The following is an 18,532-nucleotide window of genomic DNA, read 5'->3' on the forward strand; positions in this document are numbered from 1 at the left end:
TTGAAATCTTTATTCATTTTCAGAAACTAATTGTACTACTGTATTAAACATATATCACCGAGGGGTCACCTGTCAGACACGGGGCTTTCAGTTTTTTTTTTTACATTACTTACATCAGAATAACTAATTTTCTAAGTGACCTAACACAACAAATATCATGCGCAAATGTAAATTAAATGTAATTGTCTGAGACAAATCTAAAAAATTAAGTTTCTGTCGACTTGGAAATAAATTTTAAACAACTATTGTATTTAGTTTAACGCAAATGCCGTAGGCTTTATATGGGTCACCGAGGGCTCCCGAAATTACAAATTTAAACTCTACTCACTCCGTTACACGCACACCTTTCAGTTTTGTGAGACCGATATTTGACGTTTGACTGACGGACGACCAGAATGAATATTTCTGGGTATGACAATCTACCAGACGAATCACCTCCTGAACACAAACACAAAAGGAATGACAGTACAAGAGAGTTGAATGGAAGTTATATACTTGCTTGTAGAGGAGAAGAAAGTTTGGAAACCAGTGGATTTGACCCTATGTCTCCGGTATCTTCTAAAGGGAACCCTAAGGTATGTATGTCAATGGAATCACAGGCTGTTAAGTTGTCACGAAATAGACGTTCCTTCATAATACAAGTTCCAAATGGAAAAAGTATTCTGGAATATTATTTCCAGTGGAATAAATATTACAGTATATGTTCCTAACGGAATAAATGGTATAGAATATTTGTTCCAACAGGAACAGATATTATGACATTGTTTATAACAAAGTTTCTAGTGGAACATCTGTTAGGCGGAACAAATATACGTTGACAAATTAACTGTCTTTGCAAAAGTCATAATTTTTATGTACAACGCCAAAATCATATTACTAGTAATCAATGGACACTTAACACAAAACCTTCATATATTTAATCAATTTGATGTCGAATTATTATTTTAAGGATCTGTAATGTATACCGGTATGTCAATACGACAACGGGCAATCAACACAACACCAGAAAACACATATTTGGTGGTCAACATGTTGTTTTCAACAATACATAAGTGTCTTTATCACATGTTAAGCTGTAAATTGTTCAGAATCCGTAAATAGCCAAGAGAGAACTTTCTGTGTTGCCCGACGCTGCACAAAGTTTTCTCGCGGAACTTAGCGCATTCTAATTTTTAATCCGGTTCCTTACCTGGAAAAAGAAGAATCTGAACTAGTTGTGAATAGATTTAATGGAGACTAAACTGATCGTCTCGCAGCCAGAATACTATGTGTGTTTTGGTAAGGTGACATGTCTTCGAGCGGACAGTTACGTTAGTAACTAGCACATTAAAATTCCCACTCAACTTGTCTGTCCAAATTCATTTTCAGGTCGCATTTAAATAGCATGTTTCCGTCTTGATATCCATTTAATATCTGTCATTGAACGTTAACCACCAATCTATCATAGTTATGTCTCATAAAAACGAGTCATTAACAAGAGAACGTTCTGCAATATGTCTGTAATATTTGCCGTTGGACTTTAAACAGATATTTTTCAATCAGTCAATCAAACATGACCGAATTTCGATCATTTTAAGAATAGAATAAAGGGAAATGACGAGACAAATTATATAAATGACATGCACTAAAAGACAGCTGGAGCCGATGTTATAAGGTCATCAACGAAATACAGTTGTATTTAAAAGTGTTTCGATTTTTGTTTCAAAATAGCTAAGTCGGTATGATAACCGAAGTAATATCTGACCTGAAAACGTCTACATGACTGCATGTTTCACAGGGAATGCTTGATCGGGGTGAAGTGTATTCTAATTTTTTAAACAAGTCAGTTTTGCAATGATACCTTTACTTTACGTTCATGGTTAAATGTTCATGTTGAGTTTTTAATAAGACCAATTATCCATTGGATGTTCGTCGTGTGGTTTCCTGCAGGTGTCAATTTCGCAAAAAATCTTACGACTAAAGTTGATCGTAAGTCTTACACAATTCAGTATACTTACGATCAACTTTAGTCGTAATATTTTTTGTGAAACTAATTCCTGATCGTGATATCATATACATGGTTTGGTGATTTTCTTCATTTGGGCCATTTTTTAAGTAACTATGTAATGGAATAAAAATTCATGTTCTTGACGGAATAAAGGGTATTGAATATTTGTGCCAGCAGGGACAGGTATTATAACATTGTTTATAACAAAGTTCTCAGAAGAACTTGTGTTAGGAGGAACTAATATGTTGACAAGTGAAGATTTTCATTTTTTATTTAGGTTTATAAAGATTTGACAGTGTACAGCAGCATCGCTTTGGACGACTCTGATTATACCAATGACACCACAGAAGTCAAACCAAAACGTTCTAGAATTATACACGATAGTATTGCTGATAAGTCTCTACCCAACCCTCATAATACCACGTAAGTCAATATAACAGTACAGACGCTATCCTAACGGTTTTGTAAGTCATATAACAGTACAGACGCAATGGAAACGGGTTTGTAAGTCCATATAACAGTATATGTAACAGTAAATTTGGTCCGGTAGTAAAATTTGTCCGCCAGACTTTTTTTCCTAGTTAATCAAGTCCATGACCATTATTTTACTAGGAATGTATGTCCCAGGACAAATTTTCCTAGGAAAATAAGTCCATGGCTAGTAAAATATGTCTGGCACTTATTTTCCTAGGAAAAATTGTCCTAAGACTTGTTTTTCTAGTAATTTTTATTATATTATGAAAATTAATGAAAATAAAAAAAAAACATATTTTCTTAGTTAAGATGGGAAAGTTTTATTTTGTTCCCTACATGGACGTTATAACCTAGGCATGTTAATGACATGGACATGATTTCCTAGGAAAATTAGTCTGGGGACATAAATTTTATTAAGATATTAATGCACAACTCTTTAACAATATTAAAACATAAAAATTGAATTTCCATTGTTTACATATAAATAATTTGTTTCATTAGAATTTTCCTTTTAAATAAAAGACATAAATGTTTTTAACTCGGCATATTCATGACTTGGACAAGATTTCCTAGGAAAATTAGTCTGGGGACATAAATTCTATTAAAAAAATTGATACACAAATCTTAAACAATATTAAAACATAACATTTATATTTACCTTTTAAAATAAAGGGCATGGAAGTTTTTCCTAGGATTATTTATGCCTGACATGGACATGATTTCCTAGGAAAATTAGTCTGGGGACATACATTTTATCAAAACTATAAATACACAACTCTTAAACAATTAAACATAACATTTAAATTTCAATTGTTTAAATGTAAATGATTTGATTCCGATTAATATTTTTTCCTATAAAAAAAGGACATGGACGTTTTTACCTAGGAATATTAATGACATGGACTTGAATTCCTAGGAAAATTTGTCTGGGGACATAAATTACTAACATCGGACTAAAATTACTAGTAAATTCTTTAACCATGGACTTTTTATACTAGTAATATATGTCCGCCCGGACATATTTTACCAGGACAAATTTATCTCTTACATATAGACGCTATCCAAACGGTTTTGTAAGTCCATACAACAGTACAGATGCTTTTCAAACGGTATTGTAAGTCCACATAACAGTACCGACTATATTTAAACGTTTTTACAACTATAAAAGACAATTGTTAACTAGCCATTTGTATACATAAGTCAAAATAACATTCAAGTAGCCAAAAAATTTTGTACGTGTTGCTGACAAGCTCGAAAACAAATAGGTGCGCTAACAGAACAACCAATCTTGAGTAATACAAAACTATACCGAATGATAAATGACAATACTTTTTACCTTTGCCATATAGCCAAGAACATAAAGAAGAAAATGTAACATGCCGATACAAAAATTTCTTTCCCTGGAAATATATGTAAATACTCATCATAGATACCAGGCTTAAAAGTTTGTACGCCAGAGGCGCGTTTCGTCTATAAATCACACCAGTGACGCTCGATTCAAAAAAGTTAAAATCGGCAAATTAAGTACGTAGTTGAAATGCGTTGAGGACCCAAGATTTCGAGCGGTTTTGCTTAATACAGCCAAGGTAATCTATTCCTGTGGTAAAAAAATCAAAGTCTTGTCCTGTAGACCATATCAATGATAATTTACATTGACAGGAAATAGGTTGAACGAAAAAGTTTTAAAAGTGAACATAACAGAATTGCTGTCAAGTTACTACCAAAAAATCTATTTTTGCTAAAGTAACAGGACATGGGCCAAGTTGAAGCGTTCTATAATTTCAAGTAACATCATTGCTGAAAAGTTGTCATTTAACCTTAAATAGTTATTTTAGTTTAAGTAACAAAACTGAAGATACTAATAAGTCAAAACCAAACCCTGACAACACCAATTAACATAAGCCAAATCAAAACGTTTAAGAACCATGCATGACGGTTTTGCTAAATAATTGTTATATTATCCTATAAATAACAGCAGGCACGTCATTTTAAAACAAAGCCTTCCAGAATTAGGAAAGAACTGGTGACAAGTCGTTACTTAACCGTACGTCTCTACACTAAATCCATCTGATGTTGGCTGTGTACGCCCGGATTGATAATTTAGTCTTAGATGCACTTGTATTTGTAGTATTTGTATTTTTATCCGTCTGATAATTTAAGCTTCTTTCAACTGATTTTTATAGTTCGTTCTTATGTTGTACTGTTACACCACTGTCCCAGGTTAGGGGAGGGTTGGGATCCCGCTAACATGTTTAAACCCGCACATTCTGTATGTATGTGCCTGTCCCAAGTCATGAGCCTGTAATTCAGTGGTTGTCGTTTGTTTATGTGATACATATTTGTTATTCGTTCATTTTTTTTACATAATTTAGGCCGTTAGTTTTCTCGTTTGAATTGTTTTACATTGTCATTTCGGGGCCTTTTATAGCTGACTGTGCGGTATGGGCTTTGCTCATTGTTGAAGGCCGTACGGTGACATATAGTTGTTACTTTCTGTGACATTTGGTCTCTTGTGGAGAGTTGTCTCATTGGCAATCATACCACATCTTCTTTTTTATAAACATTGTTATTCTGAATAGCAATACATCACCTAGGTCCAAAGGTTCTAAACGTACAGGGATGGATTTATTTGGGGGGGGGGGGGGGGGGGGGGGACTGCAGAGGGGAAATATTTGGTATTCAAGGCAGGTCTGATATATATATATATATATATATATATATATATATATATAAAATATTGTTAAATGATCAAAACTACGTCTTCGTCAATTTTGTTATCCTGCGATCAGCCAACTATTGTACAAATAACAGATACAAAAATAAATATTTGCTTTATTTGTACCTGTACAAATAAAGTCTCCTGTTACCCCACTTCCATGTTGAGCAAGCGGCAATATGGATATTTCTTTTTGCTTAACAGTTCATTTTGGGTCCTCTTCGCGGTCTGCTTTTAAACTATGTCGATTTCTTTGAAAAATCAGAGACAATGATTTGGAATTAAACAACTAAAGCTTCAAGGTCCAGGCGTAAATTGGAGGAAAATATATGTTCATTGTCGGAAATATAAAATGTATTTGAACTCGCTGCTAAACAGGAGAAAAGCTCAGCGAGCTTAGCTTTCGCCTTGTTTCTAGATATCGTACAAATAACTTTTAGATTTTCCGACAATGTACATATAATGATATATTGTCGAGACGACGACACTTGTCGCGGAAAGGAGACATATTGATCATACCGGTATATTCCGTTGTCGTCAACGTTTAGGTTAAATCTGTAGTTTTTGGGAAATCAATTAATTTGTCAAACCTTCATAGAATTATATAAAACTTAGACATAAGCTTATTTTATGATTTAAAGATAGTATCCTGATCAACATTTGTAAATGTTTTTTTTTAAACATTTTCCTAGATTTAACTGATAATTGAACTGTTTTGCAGTCAGTTAACTTAAGAGACTGACTGGGGTTAAAGTCTATTTTAGACATAAAGCTTCATGAATTTAGACAAATGCTTTTTTATAATTAAAAGATAATGTCTGAAGCAAAATTGTGAATATACTTTTATTCATATTCCGTATTTTACTGATAAATGGACTTTTAACATTTACATACAGTCTGGAATTAATTTTTCTAAACATCAATAACTTTGTTAAACCTTCATGAGATCACGGTTATGAAACTTGGATTGAAGCTTCTACACGATCAAGAAAAAGGCGAGACAATCCTTTTCGATTTTTTAAGCAAACTTAGCAGTGCATTTATAAGTATGCGAGAGTAGATTACTGCAGAGACGAAAATGCCAAACATCGAAAAGGCAAATATGAATGAAAGCGGAGGCCAAAACGCGAATACGTGAAACGCAAGGCAAAAACAATTTCGCGTTAACCAGTTTTCGTCATCCCGTTTTCGCGTTTTTGTTCTATTGACTGTACTGATGATCAAGGCGAATTGCCAAAAAACGCGACATGGATGCATACGGCCATCGTATTTTTGGCTTTGTTTTTCAAATGTTTATGCATTGGCTTCTTAAATATTTTGTCCTTGCGCTTTCCTGATGAAGGATATTAAAAAAAAATCCATACACACTGAAATAGAAAGCATACTTTTATATAGATTTAAAAAAAAATTAGTAGATTGATGAATTGCGAAACTTCATAAACGAAGAATTGAATTATTTTAATTTGATACCTCATTTAATAATTTTCAATGAATGATAACTGGGTTCCGTTTCTTGCTCCGTGTTTCTTAAAAGAAACCGAATTATCGTATAGTTAACTTCTTGTCCCATCTGTCTAACAGGTCTGACGATACTAGACTTCTCTGTGACAGTATTGCTGAACTTACCACACTCCCTAATCCTGAAAGTGATAGGTATGTTGAAATCCTTTGTAGTAGTATAACCTTTTTCATTTTTTCTTTTAGGTTCAAGCCTGTCATTAATAGAAAATCCTCCCCCTTGTATGTTAGTTTTTGTGCCGCCTGTCGCGGAAGGCGAGACATAGGTGTTGCTTTTCCGGCGGCGACGACTGTTAAGTTTTCTGCTTAGGTCAGTTTGATAGGAACTACTTGTGATAGATCAAATTTTTTTTTTTATAAAGTTGCATTACTATCAGTACATATCAGTTTGATGACTATTTCAAGGCCCAGCCCCCGTAGGTCATGGTCTACCAACTTTGAATTATTTGTTAATGTTGCTGTCCATCAGATTGTCTTTTTCTGAATTTTCTGCCGACATGCGAGACATATCTCTGTGTCAACAGTTTAATACGTAGTTATAAAAAAACAAACTTTTACGTGCCCTTTATTTCCTCTTCTTTCTAATTTGTTTTAAATTTCCATTACAATTTTGGTACTATGAAGTGGTTTGTCTTGAAATTTTCCTTACATTCCAAGAAAAAACAAAATCACATCTTTATTTTTACCGTTTATGGAATGTAGTTTCATATTGACCTCTATTTGACTTGTCTAACTTGTATATCTTTTTTACAGTGATGCACCGCATTGTAGAATCTGTCATGAAGGAGACGAAGAGGAGGACCTCCTATCGCCATGTTTCTGTTCGGGATCTGTCGGAGCTTTACATATGTCATGTCTTGAAAAGTGGTTAGGAGCATCCGATAAAACAAGATGTGAAATTTGTGGATTCCAATTTTCAATTTCGAAAAACCCCAAACCAGTCACATGGGTAAGAGTTGTTTTCCCACTAATATGAATTCACACATATAATGTATTTACTCTTTCTGCAAGATTTATAGATAGAAAGTCATTCATCATTTTGAACTTGGCTAATGCATAAATACTGAAAAACAAGAGAAGAAAAACAATGACTTTTAGAAAAAAGTAAAATAACAAAAATACCGAACTCCAAGGAAAATTCAAAACGGAGAGGACAAAATCAAAAACTCAAACACATCAAACGAATGGAAAATAACTGAGACAGTGTTCTACCATTCATCTTGTTTTATATTAATGTTTGTTTTAAAATTATTACAAAAATGCTATCATAACTAAGTGGCAAGTTAAAAATAGGGAACAATAATGTTTGTTTTAAAATTATCGCAAAAATGCTATCATAACTAAGTAGCAAGTTAAAGATAGGGGAACATAAATGTTTTATTTTTTAAAAGATATCGTCTTTTTATTTTAACTTTGCGAGTGCTTAGAGTTTGTTTTTAATCCTAGAAATGGGCGTACTACTGACCCTTTTATCAATTTCTTAATTATTTTCTTTCAGTTCCTTAAAAACAAGTCACTAGGAAGAGAACGAAGATATTTAATTGCAGATATTGGTTGTGCCATTTGGTTCACCCCATTTACAATCGGTTCCTTCACTGGGTGTATGATTGGTGCGAGCTACTTTACATCTGTCGACAAAGACTGGCAGGCAACAACACTAATTCTTCTAGCCATGATAAACCTGTTGATTTTCTCTTTGTGGTGTGGGGTTTGTATTGAATAATCTATAGTTTACCTTATACAAAGGGTTTTATCAGTAGTGCATGCATTAAGGTTCAGCATAACCTTTTGGCTAATATGGCAGTATTTACACCACACATTTTACTCTAAGTACAGACAAACCTGTGCACCTGGGAAAGTTTAAGGCATGGCAGGAACTAGATAATTAAATTTTGAATGCATTTTATGTTTCAGAAAATTATAAACTTTTCTGGATTTTGCTATTCATTTTGATTTAAACTGTGTAACTGAGTGGACCGTATCAAATGAAACTCATGTGTTTATTTTGCTATCTTCTGCAGACTGGAAAAAAATGCACATCAAAATCCAGATAAGTTTTTAATTTTCTGAAACATAGACTGCATATATATATAACTTTTATATATCTAGGTCCTGCCATGCCTTAAAACTTTCCTAGATGCATTAGTTTGTCAGTACTCATAGTAGATTTTGTGGTGTTAATACGACCATATTTTTCAATTACTTTTGTTGAACCTTAACTGGAAAAATGAGTAAATGGTATGATAACCTTGTGACTGCGATTAATGTTTACTGCCAAATCATAGAATGAATGACTTGAAATAGAGGAGTGACCAAGCAAACAATTTTTCAATGGACCACCTTACCTGCAGGCTAAATTATGACTTTTTGGAAAGAGAAATGTTTATTCTTTAATTTTTGCCTGGTCGTAGAATTGAAATATGGTGCAATTTTTTTTTAAATAAGGTCAAAGGTTAGTGATTGAGTTTTTCACTATTGTCAATTTATTTCACAAGAGGTTATAAAAAGTCTCCAAAAAATATCTGAATTGTTACTAAACAAGAAATTCACAATGAAGTAAACTGTGACACTACATTTTCAACTTAATTTGAAAATAATGAAACCACTAAATGCACATTTTAAAGGGAATTCAGACTAGCAACAAAATAGAAGATGGAACAACGGAATCTCAATTAGTTTTTTTTTACATCGCATGTACTTCTAAAGATATATTTCTGAATTTTACGACATTTATAAAAAGAATCGAAGTCAATTTGGATTTTGCTTTGATGTATATTTATTGCCAGTCACAAATATTTCACAAGGCAATTAAATCAAATAAGTTTAATGATGGACTAAAGTTTCAGCGTATATTCTAGCTCTATGAACTTTTTAGGTTTTATGTGCCTTTGCGTTACAAAAGCACACATGGACCCCTTAGAAAGAGTGGTTGTATGGGGTATTTTAACAAACAAAGGGCATGACAACTTTCGAAAACATGACATCAGTCATCGTTTTCATCGTCGTTTTCTTCCAATATTGCTCGGTGAGTTAAATAATTTCTACAACCACCAGACCCTTCACATGAACAAATATTGGTATACGCGGATTTCTGTTGGTTGCATACACAGTTGTTATTGCAAGCTGTTTTCCCTTGTCCGTATACGTACAAACAAGGTCTTGAATGAAATCTACTGACATATGTCCCTCAAAGAAAACCGAGAGCAAACCTTTTTTACCCTCTTACCAACATGAGTCTTTGGAAAGTATGATCACTGGTTTAGCAATATGAGAGTTTATCCAAACTTGCGTTTGAAGCATTGCACGTGGGATGTGCTGTAGAAACGTGTTTTTACATGGGGGAATTTTCAAAAGACTGGCATCCTTTGTGGCGGCAAACTCCAACCTTAGCTTGTTTAGATCATCATGAAGATACATGAACTTTCCCTTCGGATCATACAATGAGGCGATAAATGCACTTCCAATGTTAACGGCGATTCCTAATCTCCCGTTTGAAAACTTTTCTCATTTGGCACAACTTTTTGTAATTTTTGTCCTCAATGCTCTTCAACTTTATACTTGTTTGGCTTTCTAACAATTTTGATCTGAGCGTCACTGATGAGTCTTATGTAGACGAAACGCGCGTCTGGCGTATCAACTATAAGCCTGCTACCTTTAATAAATATTATCATAACTTGGAAGATTGAAAGCAGAGCAAATTTCCTCTTCAAGGAGATGAATTATATCTCATTTACAACATTTCCACATGGTACCATCATCATGGAACAGAGCTGAAGGTATGGGACCAATAGGATATGCCAATATCCTGACTACAGTCTCATTCTCACGAACATTTGCAAGAACTAAAGCATGACGAACTATTTTTACTGGGTTTATATGTGCCCTAACAAAGTCACCAGATTTACACTTGAGTTTTGAGGTCTTGGTCGTATCATCGAAAGTATTGAGAGGAGACCTCGACATAGGACTGTAGAAGACATGGTTTCAGACTCATTAGATCAGCCTTCCACATAAGATTTAACCATCTGGTTGCCACGTGCAAGAGATTTAAGAAGAGAATCATGAACATTTATTGAGTAAAATTGAGAATGGAAATGGGGAATGTGTCAAAGAGACAACAACCCGACCATAGAACAGACAACAGCAGAAGGTCACCAACAGGTCTTCAATGCAGCGAGAAATTCCCGCACCCGGGGGCGTCCTTCAGCTGGCCCCTAAACAAATATATATACTAGTTCAGTGATAATGAACGCCATACTAAACTCCAAATTGAACATTGAGGCTTTTATTTCTGTAGAAATACTAGTATTTATTAATGGCTAAGGATGATCGGCAACGTTAAATGGATCGGTCATATTTGAATGCATATACCCTATCAAATCAGAGACATTCTTCTTGTCTCGTGTCATTGCCGTTGGCTTGTTTTCTTCGTGTTCAATTTCTGCATCTGTGGCTAATCCCGATCTTGGTCTCATTTCAGAACTGAAATGCGCAAGGATGTGTCTTGTAAGCATCCATCGAAGTACAGCGGTTTTTTCCTTGTCAGTCCTATATATGATGCCTCTACAACCTTTAGAATCTTTAACAATAGTTTTCTCTGTAGCCATATCACTCCAGATACTATTTAAGGCTCCATGTTTATGTCTGATTGAAAACTCACCTGACATAAAGACAGATTTTACCGTTTTAGACAGATTCAACATATCCAATATGTAGGCTGGTGTCCACCTAGCATAGTTCGTCCGATTGGTAATGAAAAAGCATCGCAACATTGCAGCTACCATTTTCAAATGTAAAAGCCACTACCCATTCCGTTCAGCCCTAATGTTCTGTAACAATATCTCAACTGCACGAAGAAACATATCCCAAAATGCGAAGGTTGGTGATAGTTTACAAGAGTGTATTCTGAATTCTTCTAACAATGGCAACATATGTTCTTTAAAATTAGAAAAAAAACTGTGCAATACCTTCAGCGCTTTTGGGTGTTTCAGAAAATGAACTGTGACATACATTTGGTTCAATATTAATTAACGATTTTCGTCTTAACACTAATTGAAGAATGCTTTTAAATTAAACAAACGAGCCATGCGAGCTAGCCTCATATACCAAAGTTCATCCTCGAACACGCCTGGAATAGACTATTTTACATTTGGGCATCAGCATACAATTGATTGTCAAATGTTTGCACAGCATATTGTTGACCAGCACGTTTTGACATATCTAAACATTGTTTCATAGTTGTAAATACCAAAGACAGGACAGATTTATCTCGGTTTTCGATGAAACAAGACACAATCTTCCCATAAACATTATAATAACGAGGAGGTCCATACCGTTCTGTTGGCTTGTCGAAAGAAAGGTAAACATGCCATAAGATTGGTATTCGAATCATTCAACGTCAAAGATCTTTCTAGTCCCCGTTTAACCTTTATGGAACTCATGTGGGCGTTTGATGATTCGTTCTGATACTCAAATACAACTCGAGCCATGGAGTGAAATGTATTTTTACCATCGATTGTTTCAGCATTTAAGTCAATATTTTCTGCTCTCTCCTGTATAATACGACCACCTTTTCTAAATACAACAATACCATTAGGTACATAGGACATGTCTTGGATGCTGTCTATTTCCAAATTTGCTAAACTATTCCGATATCTACGTACTTCAGAATAGGATGCACAAAAACCACGAGAGTTTGGATTTTCAATAATTTTTTAGAGCCAAACTCATGGTGTAATTGTAATGCCAAAGCAAGATGAAATGGGGTTAACAGGTATATGTTTAAAGCAAGTATGCATTTTGTTATTGCCAGGACTTTTCGCAGTTTGTCGACAGGAAGTTTAGAAACATTACTACAATCTTTCAATGAGCATCAGAATAAAGAGGAGGTCCATATCATATTCATTGAACTATAATGCAAAGTTAAAAATCTTCATTAAAATTAATTTATAAGAAATACTGACTTGGAATGACTTCGAAACTTTACGATAGGAAGTTTAAAACATTTTAATTCGGAAAATCATGAAATTATCAATGTAATCTAAATTTACAAATGTTGTAACCACTTCTTAAAATGATACAGAGTGTGCTTTTGCTAAACTGAGTGAAAATGGACAAAATTTAGAAAAAAATAAGGAATTCTAGTTTTACGTTATGAATAAACAATTAAACTCTGTATAAAATGCATAATCATATGTCAAAAGACAAAATAAAAGTAACAAAATTCAAATTTTTTCCCATCTTGAAATTTGAAAAAAAATCCAAATGTCTTTTTTCTTTCCATTTTATAAAAAAACTGCACCGCATGAAATGTCTACGACCAGGCAAAAAAGTTAGCTTAAGGTATTGGCTTTGCAAAAAAAGTCGTTTTTAGCCTGCAGGTATGCCGGTCCATTAAAGTTGTAAAATAAGCACCTTTTTCTTGATCTATCACTCCACTAACAGTTATGGAAGGTATAAAAATGCAAAGGGAGACGGAGAGATGTGTAAAAAGGAAGTATAAATGGTATAGTAATCATAAAATCTTGGAATGTGTATATGGCAGGGTTAAATAATTCATCTATATTAACTTTTATGTCCCTGGACCCTTTGGCTAAAATGGCTGCATTTTCACCTCAAAATTTACTCTTGAGTACAGACAAACCTGTGTATCTGGAAAAGTTTAAAGGCATAGCATGCCCTAGATAAATAAAATTCAAATATATTTTATGTTTTAGAAAAATTAAAAACTTAACAGATTTTGCAGTGCACTTTTTTTTATTCCTCCAGAAGGTGGCAAAATAAACTAAGTTGTGAAAGAGGTTTGAGAACTTCCCCTCAGGTAATAATTGAAGTGAACTGTATCATTTTGACATGGACAATAGATGGACAATAGATACCTGACAATAATTGGTGATTTCAACTGTGTACCTGAGTGGACCATATCAAGTGAACTCAACTGTATGTTAATTTCATCATTTTCTGCGGGGACGAATAAAAGTGCACAGCAAAATCCAGTTAAGTTTTGAATTTTCTAAAACATACAGTGCATTTTAATTTTATTTATCTAGGGCATGCTATGCCTTAAAACTTTTCCAGATACACAGGTTTGTCTGTACTCAGAGTAAATTTTGAGGTAAAAACGCAGCCATTTTAGCCAAAGGTCCACATGAACCTTAACCTCATTTACACAGTTCATTGGTCAACGTTAAGTTTTCCTGATAAGGTCAATGTCATAGAATAATATTAGATTAACTATATGCATGTTATTGTGTGCTGAGACTACTATAACACATGTGTTGTGGAATGGTTTTCTTTTTGGTAGATTTAATTTGACCTTTTCATGATTCATTTGGTCAATGTTCAGTCTACATGATTATTTGGTTGTTTCTTCTTCTTCCATTAATTTGCATTCCACCTCACGTGTATTATCGCAAATGATCGCAAATGATACTCATGAATGCTTTCTTTATACCTGCTATAACTTTAAAGTCGTCCAAAAGAGAGGCGAAATATAACAAAGAAATATTCAAACTCGAAAACGACAATGCCATAACAAACTAGAGGCTCTAAAGAGGCTGTGTCGCTCACCTTGGTCTATGTGCATATTAAACAAAGGACACAGATGGATTCATGACAAAATTGTGTTTTGGTGATAGTGATGTGTTTGTAGATCTTACTTTACTGAACATTCTTGCTGCTTACAATTATCTCTATCTATAATGAACTTGGCCCAGTAGTTACAGTGGAAAATATTTTGTAAAAATTTACAAAAATTTACAAAATTTATGAAAATTGTAAAAAATGACTATAAAGGACAATAACTCCTTAAGGGGTCAATTGAAAATTTTGGTCATGCTGACTTATTTGTAGATCTTACTTTGCTGTACATTATTGCTGTTTACAGTTTATCTCTATCTATAATAATATTCAAGATAATAACCAAAAGCTGCAAAACTTTCTTAAAATTACCAATTCAGGGGCAGCAACCCAACAACGTGTTGCCTGATTGGTCTGAAAATTTCAGGGCAGATAGATCTTGACCTAATGTGCAATTTTATCCTGTCAGATTTGCTCTAAATGCTTTGGTTTCAGAGATATAAGCCAAAATCTACATTTTACCCCTATGTTTTATTTTTAGCCATGGCGGCCATCTTGGTTGGTTGGCCGGGTCACCGGACACATTTTTTAAACTAGATACCCCAATGATGATTGTGGACAAGTTTTGTCAAATTTGGTCAAGTAGTTTCAGAGTAGAAGATTTTTGTAAAAGTTTACGGACGACGGACGCAGGACGACGGACGCCAGGTGAGCTAAAAACGAAAAGCGTCCAAAATACAACCCACATTATACAAAACACAACATAGAAAATTAAGGACTAAGCAACACGCGTGGCACGAGTCGTGATCGATGTTCATTTAAATACAAAGCCGATGATAAGTCTAATTAACAAAGTTAACACGGTTCACTGGTCAAGTTCAGTTTCAATGAATATTCGGTTTATAAGACACCATAAGCATTAGATCAACTTTCATGTGGTGTACGAAATGAATGTACCATTGTATACGTCCGTCTGTCAGGGTTCGTTGGACATTACTGATTCATTAGTCAATGCTGCTGTGATATCTGTAAAACATTGATCGTAAAGACTAATCATGATCAGTAAAAATAGGCAAGACATCTCGGAGTGTACACTATTGTTTTATTGTTGACCCTAAAAAAAATCCTTTTTTGTTTAAATCTAAATGGAGCCGTTTTTGTCGAGCCTTCGACTTTAGTCGAAAAAGCGAGACATAGCGATCCTACATTCCGTCGGCGTCGTCGGCGTCGTCGTCGTCGTCGTCGTCGGCGGCGTCCACAAATATTCACTCTGTGGTTAAAGTTTTTGAAATTTTAATAACTTTCTTAAACTATCCTGGATTTCTACCAAACTTGGACAGAAGCTTGTTTATGATCATAAGATAGTATCCAGAAGTAAATTTTGTAAAAATAAAATTCCTGTTTTTCCGTATTTTACTTGTAAATGGACTTAGTTTTTCTGCCAGGAAACATTACATTCACTCTGTGGTTAAAGTTTTTAAAATTTTAATAACTTTCTTAAACTATCCTGGATTTGTACCAAACTTGGACAGAAGCTTGTTTATGATCATAAGATAGTATCCAGAAGTAAATTTGTTCAAAAAAAATTTTCATTTTTTCCGTATTTTACTTATAAATGGACTTAGTTTTTCTGCCAGGAAACAATACATTCACTCTGTGGTTAAAGTTTTTAAAATTTTAATAACTTTCTTAAACTATCCTGGATTTGTACCAAACTTGGACAGAAGCTTGTTTATGATCATAAGATAGTATCCAGAAGTAAATTTGTTAAAAAAAAAATTTCATTTTTTCCGTATTTTACTTATAAATGGACTTAGTTTTTCTGCCAGGAAACAATACATTCACTCTGTGGTTAAAGTTTTTAAAATTTTAATAACTTTCTTAAACTATCCTGGATTTGTACCAAATTTGGACAGAAGCTTGTTTATGATCAAAAGCTAGTATCTAGAAGGAAACTTTGTTAAAATTTGTACCTGTTTATCTGTATTTTACTTATAAATGGACTTAGTTTTTCTTCCAGTTAACATTAAATACAGTCTGCAGTTAAAGTTTTTAAAACATTTATTAGATTCATAAACTATCCTGGATTTATACCAAACTTTGACAGAAGCTTCTTACAATCAAAAGATAGTATCTAAAGGAATATTTTTATTGATTTTTTTCCTCATTTTTGTTGAGCCTGCGATTATCAGCAAAAGTAGGCGAGACACTGGGTTCCGCGGAACCCTTACGAATTTTTAATTAGAAATAGAACTCCTGTCCCTACACCAAATGTATGAAATTCCGACTGAAAAACTGGATAAGAAACTTACCAAAGTTCAGGAGAACTTCAAATTACTTTATTGAAAATCTGTTTTCCCTTGCAATCCATTTTCTTTACACAAATGCGATACTCCAGCTCAAATTGTTTTTTGCAAAAATAGACACGAATTTATCACCGTCTGATCTTTGTATGCAGAAACACAAATTGTTTCTTTTGGGTTTTTTTTTTGCGATCTCCTTCCATAAATTTGTCTATATAACAATCATATACGAAGAAAATAATAACAATAAAAAATAACTCATTAATTAAACTCTGTTTGCATTTTTTTCAGTTTACAATCAGGCGGAACTATATTCTATGTTCAACATGGCGAGAAAATTTTCAGGAGATAAAAATAAAATATAATCCACCCGACAAAAATAATAACAAACAAACTGTCAATCGAGGAAATTCTGTCACTGACCGAATGCTTCTGGAAAACAGCTTTAAAACAGTGCATGCGGAAAAGACTTCTCCCGAGTTTCCAGCAAAGTCAATTATCAGAAAAATAACTTATGAAACTTCCCCAAAGCACAGAAAACACCACTGTCATATAGAACTTGAAGAGGAGGATTCGTCGACTCTGCAACCAGGAACGCCTTTTCCGAAGCGTAAACAAAGTTCAAAAATGAAAAGATGCTGTGCTGAAAAAACAATGACGGAAACTATTCCATCAACCGAATTAACCATTTCAGAAGGTAAAAAAGTACGTCAAATTAGAAACAAACGTTTTGATCATCTTCAAAATAATTCAACTTCTACTCCAGCCAAATCGAATTCTGGAATGCATAATATTTTCGATGAAAACCACTGTTCTGCTACACCTATACAACGGTCACCGTTTACCCTTGTGCCTTATCAAAATATACAATCCGATATAATATATGCCAATTCTGCTGCTGTAGATCATCCAGGCATGTTTGTGGAAACTCCTTTTGCGGTAATGCATACAAACGTTGCAACTCAAAGTGTGGCGAGACAAGGACTTCTTTTCCAAGCTCCACAAATAGCCCAAAGGTGTGAAGATGCCATTGTGATGCCACCCGACGATATGGAAATGGAATAAACGACGTTAGCTAGAAAATTACAGTGCTAAATATTGTGTAAATATTGTTATATTTTATTTGCAACTGAAAATCAATCATTATTTGTCAATTAATTACATGTATCACTAGTCTTGTCTCAAAATACAGAATTGCATTTGAACGTTTATTTTTCTTTATATTCGTCAATTTACTTCGACTATATAGATGTTACCATTATAAAAATCTACTATGTATAGGAATAACACGTCACACTTATGTCTCTGTTTTCCTTAAGACAGATTTTATTTGTCACGAAAGTTTAAAAGCGAAAACAATCTTAAAAGAAGTATACTCAATAAATTTATTAACGTGTTATTTTTGTTTCTCCAGAATGCTATAGACATCATTATAACATTCCGGCGGCGGCGACGGTAGCGTGAACTATCTGTTGTATAAAGATTTATATTTCAATTTTGTGTATGGAATGATTGTATGCTGTACATGCCTGTCTGGTATGTTGGTCTGACCTCGACCTCAATGTCATGGTTCAAAAGTAAGAATTATGTTTTCATGCATGGTTAAATTCGTTTCTCAGAAAATATAAGCAATAGGATAACAATATGTGGTCTATGGAATAGGTGTAAAGGTGTAAATGTCTGTCTGGCAGAGTTAATCTGACCTTAACCGACATTTACAAGTATCATTGATGTTTATTATACTAGTATGTAATATTTATTTACTCGTCAATTGTGATCAGTTGAGCAGGCGATAAATTTTATCGTGAGCACTCTTGTTTTTTTTGTATGTGTGTGTGTATTTTTGTTTGTTTGGTGTTTTCTTTCAGTCGCAGAATGCGAGATATAGGGATTCAGCGGTGGCGATGGTGTCAGATTTTGTATAAAGCTCCATATTTCATAAGGTAGAATATCTGG

At 33.9% G+C, this 18,532-nt stretch overlaps 1 protein-coding gene across 1 annotated transcript; it reads left to right on the forward strand.

The window, feature by feature from the left end:
* The first annotated feature begins 358 nt into the window (after positions 1–358).
* LOC127735547 (uncharacterized) lies at positions 359–17,754 on the forward strand. Its single transcript, XM_052245756.1, has 5 exons — positions 359–575; positions 2,265–2,410; positions 7,449–7,644; positions 8,194–8,403; positions 16,868–17,754. The coding sequence occupies exons 1-5, from the start codon at positions 396–398 to the stop codon at positions 17,639–17,641; spliced, it is 1,506 nt and encodes a 501-aa protein (XP_052101716.1). The 5' UTR covers positions 359–395; the 3' UTR covers positions 17,642–17,754.
* The last annotated feature ends 778 nt before the right edge of the window (positions 17,755–18,532 follow it).

This window comes from Mytilus californianus, unplaced genomic scaffold (assembly GCF_021869535.1).
Source record: "Mytilus californianus isolate M0D057914Y unplaced genomic scaffold, xbMytCali1.0.p SCAF_3, whole genome shotgun sequence".
Classification (NCBI taxonomy): Eukaryota; Metazoa; Mollusca; class Bivalvia; order Mytilida; family Mytilidae; genus Mytilus; species Mytilus californianus.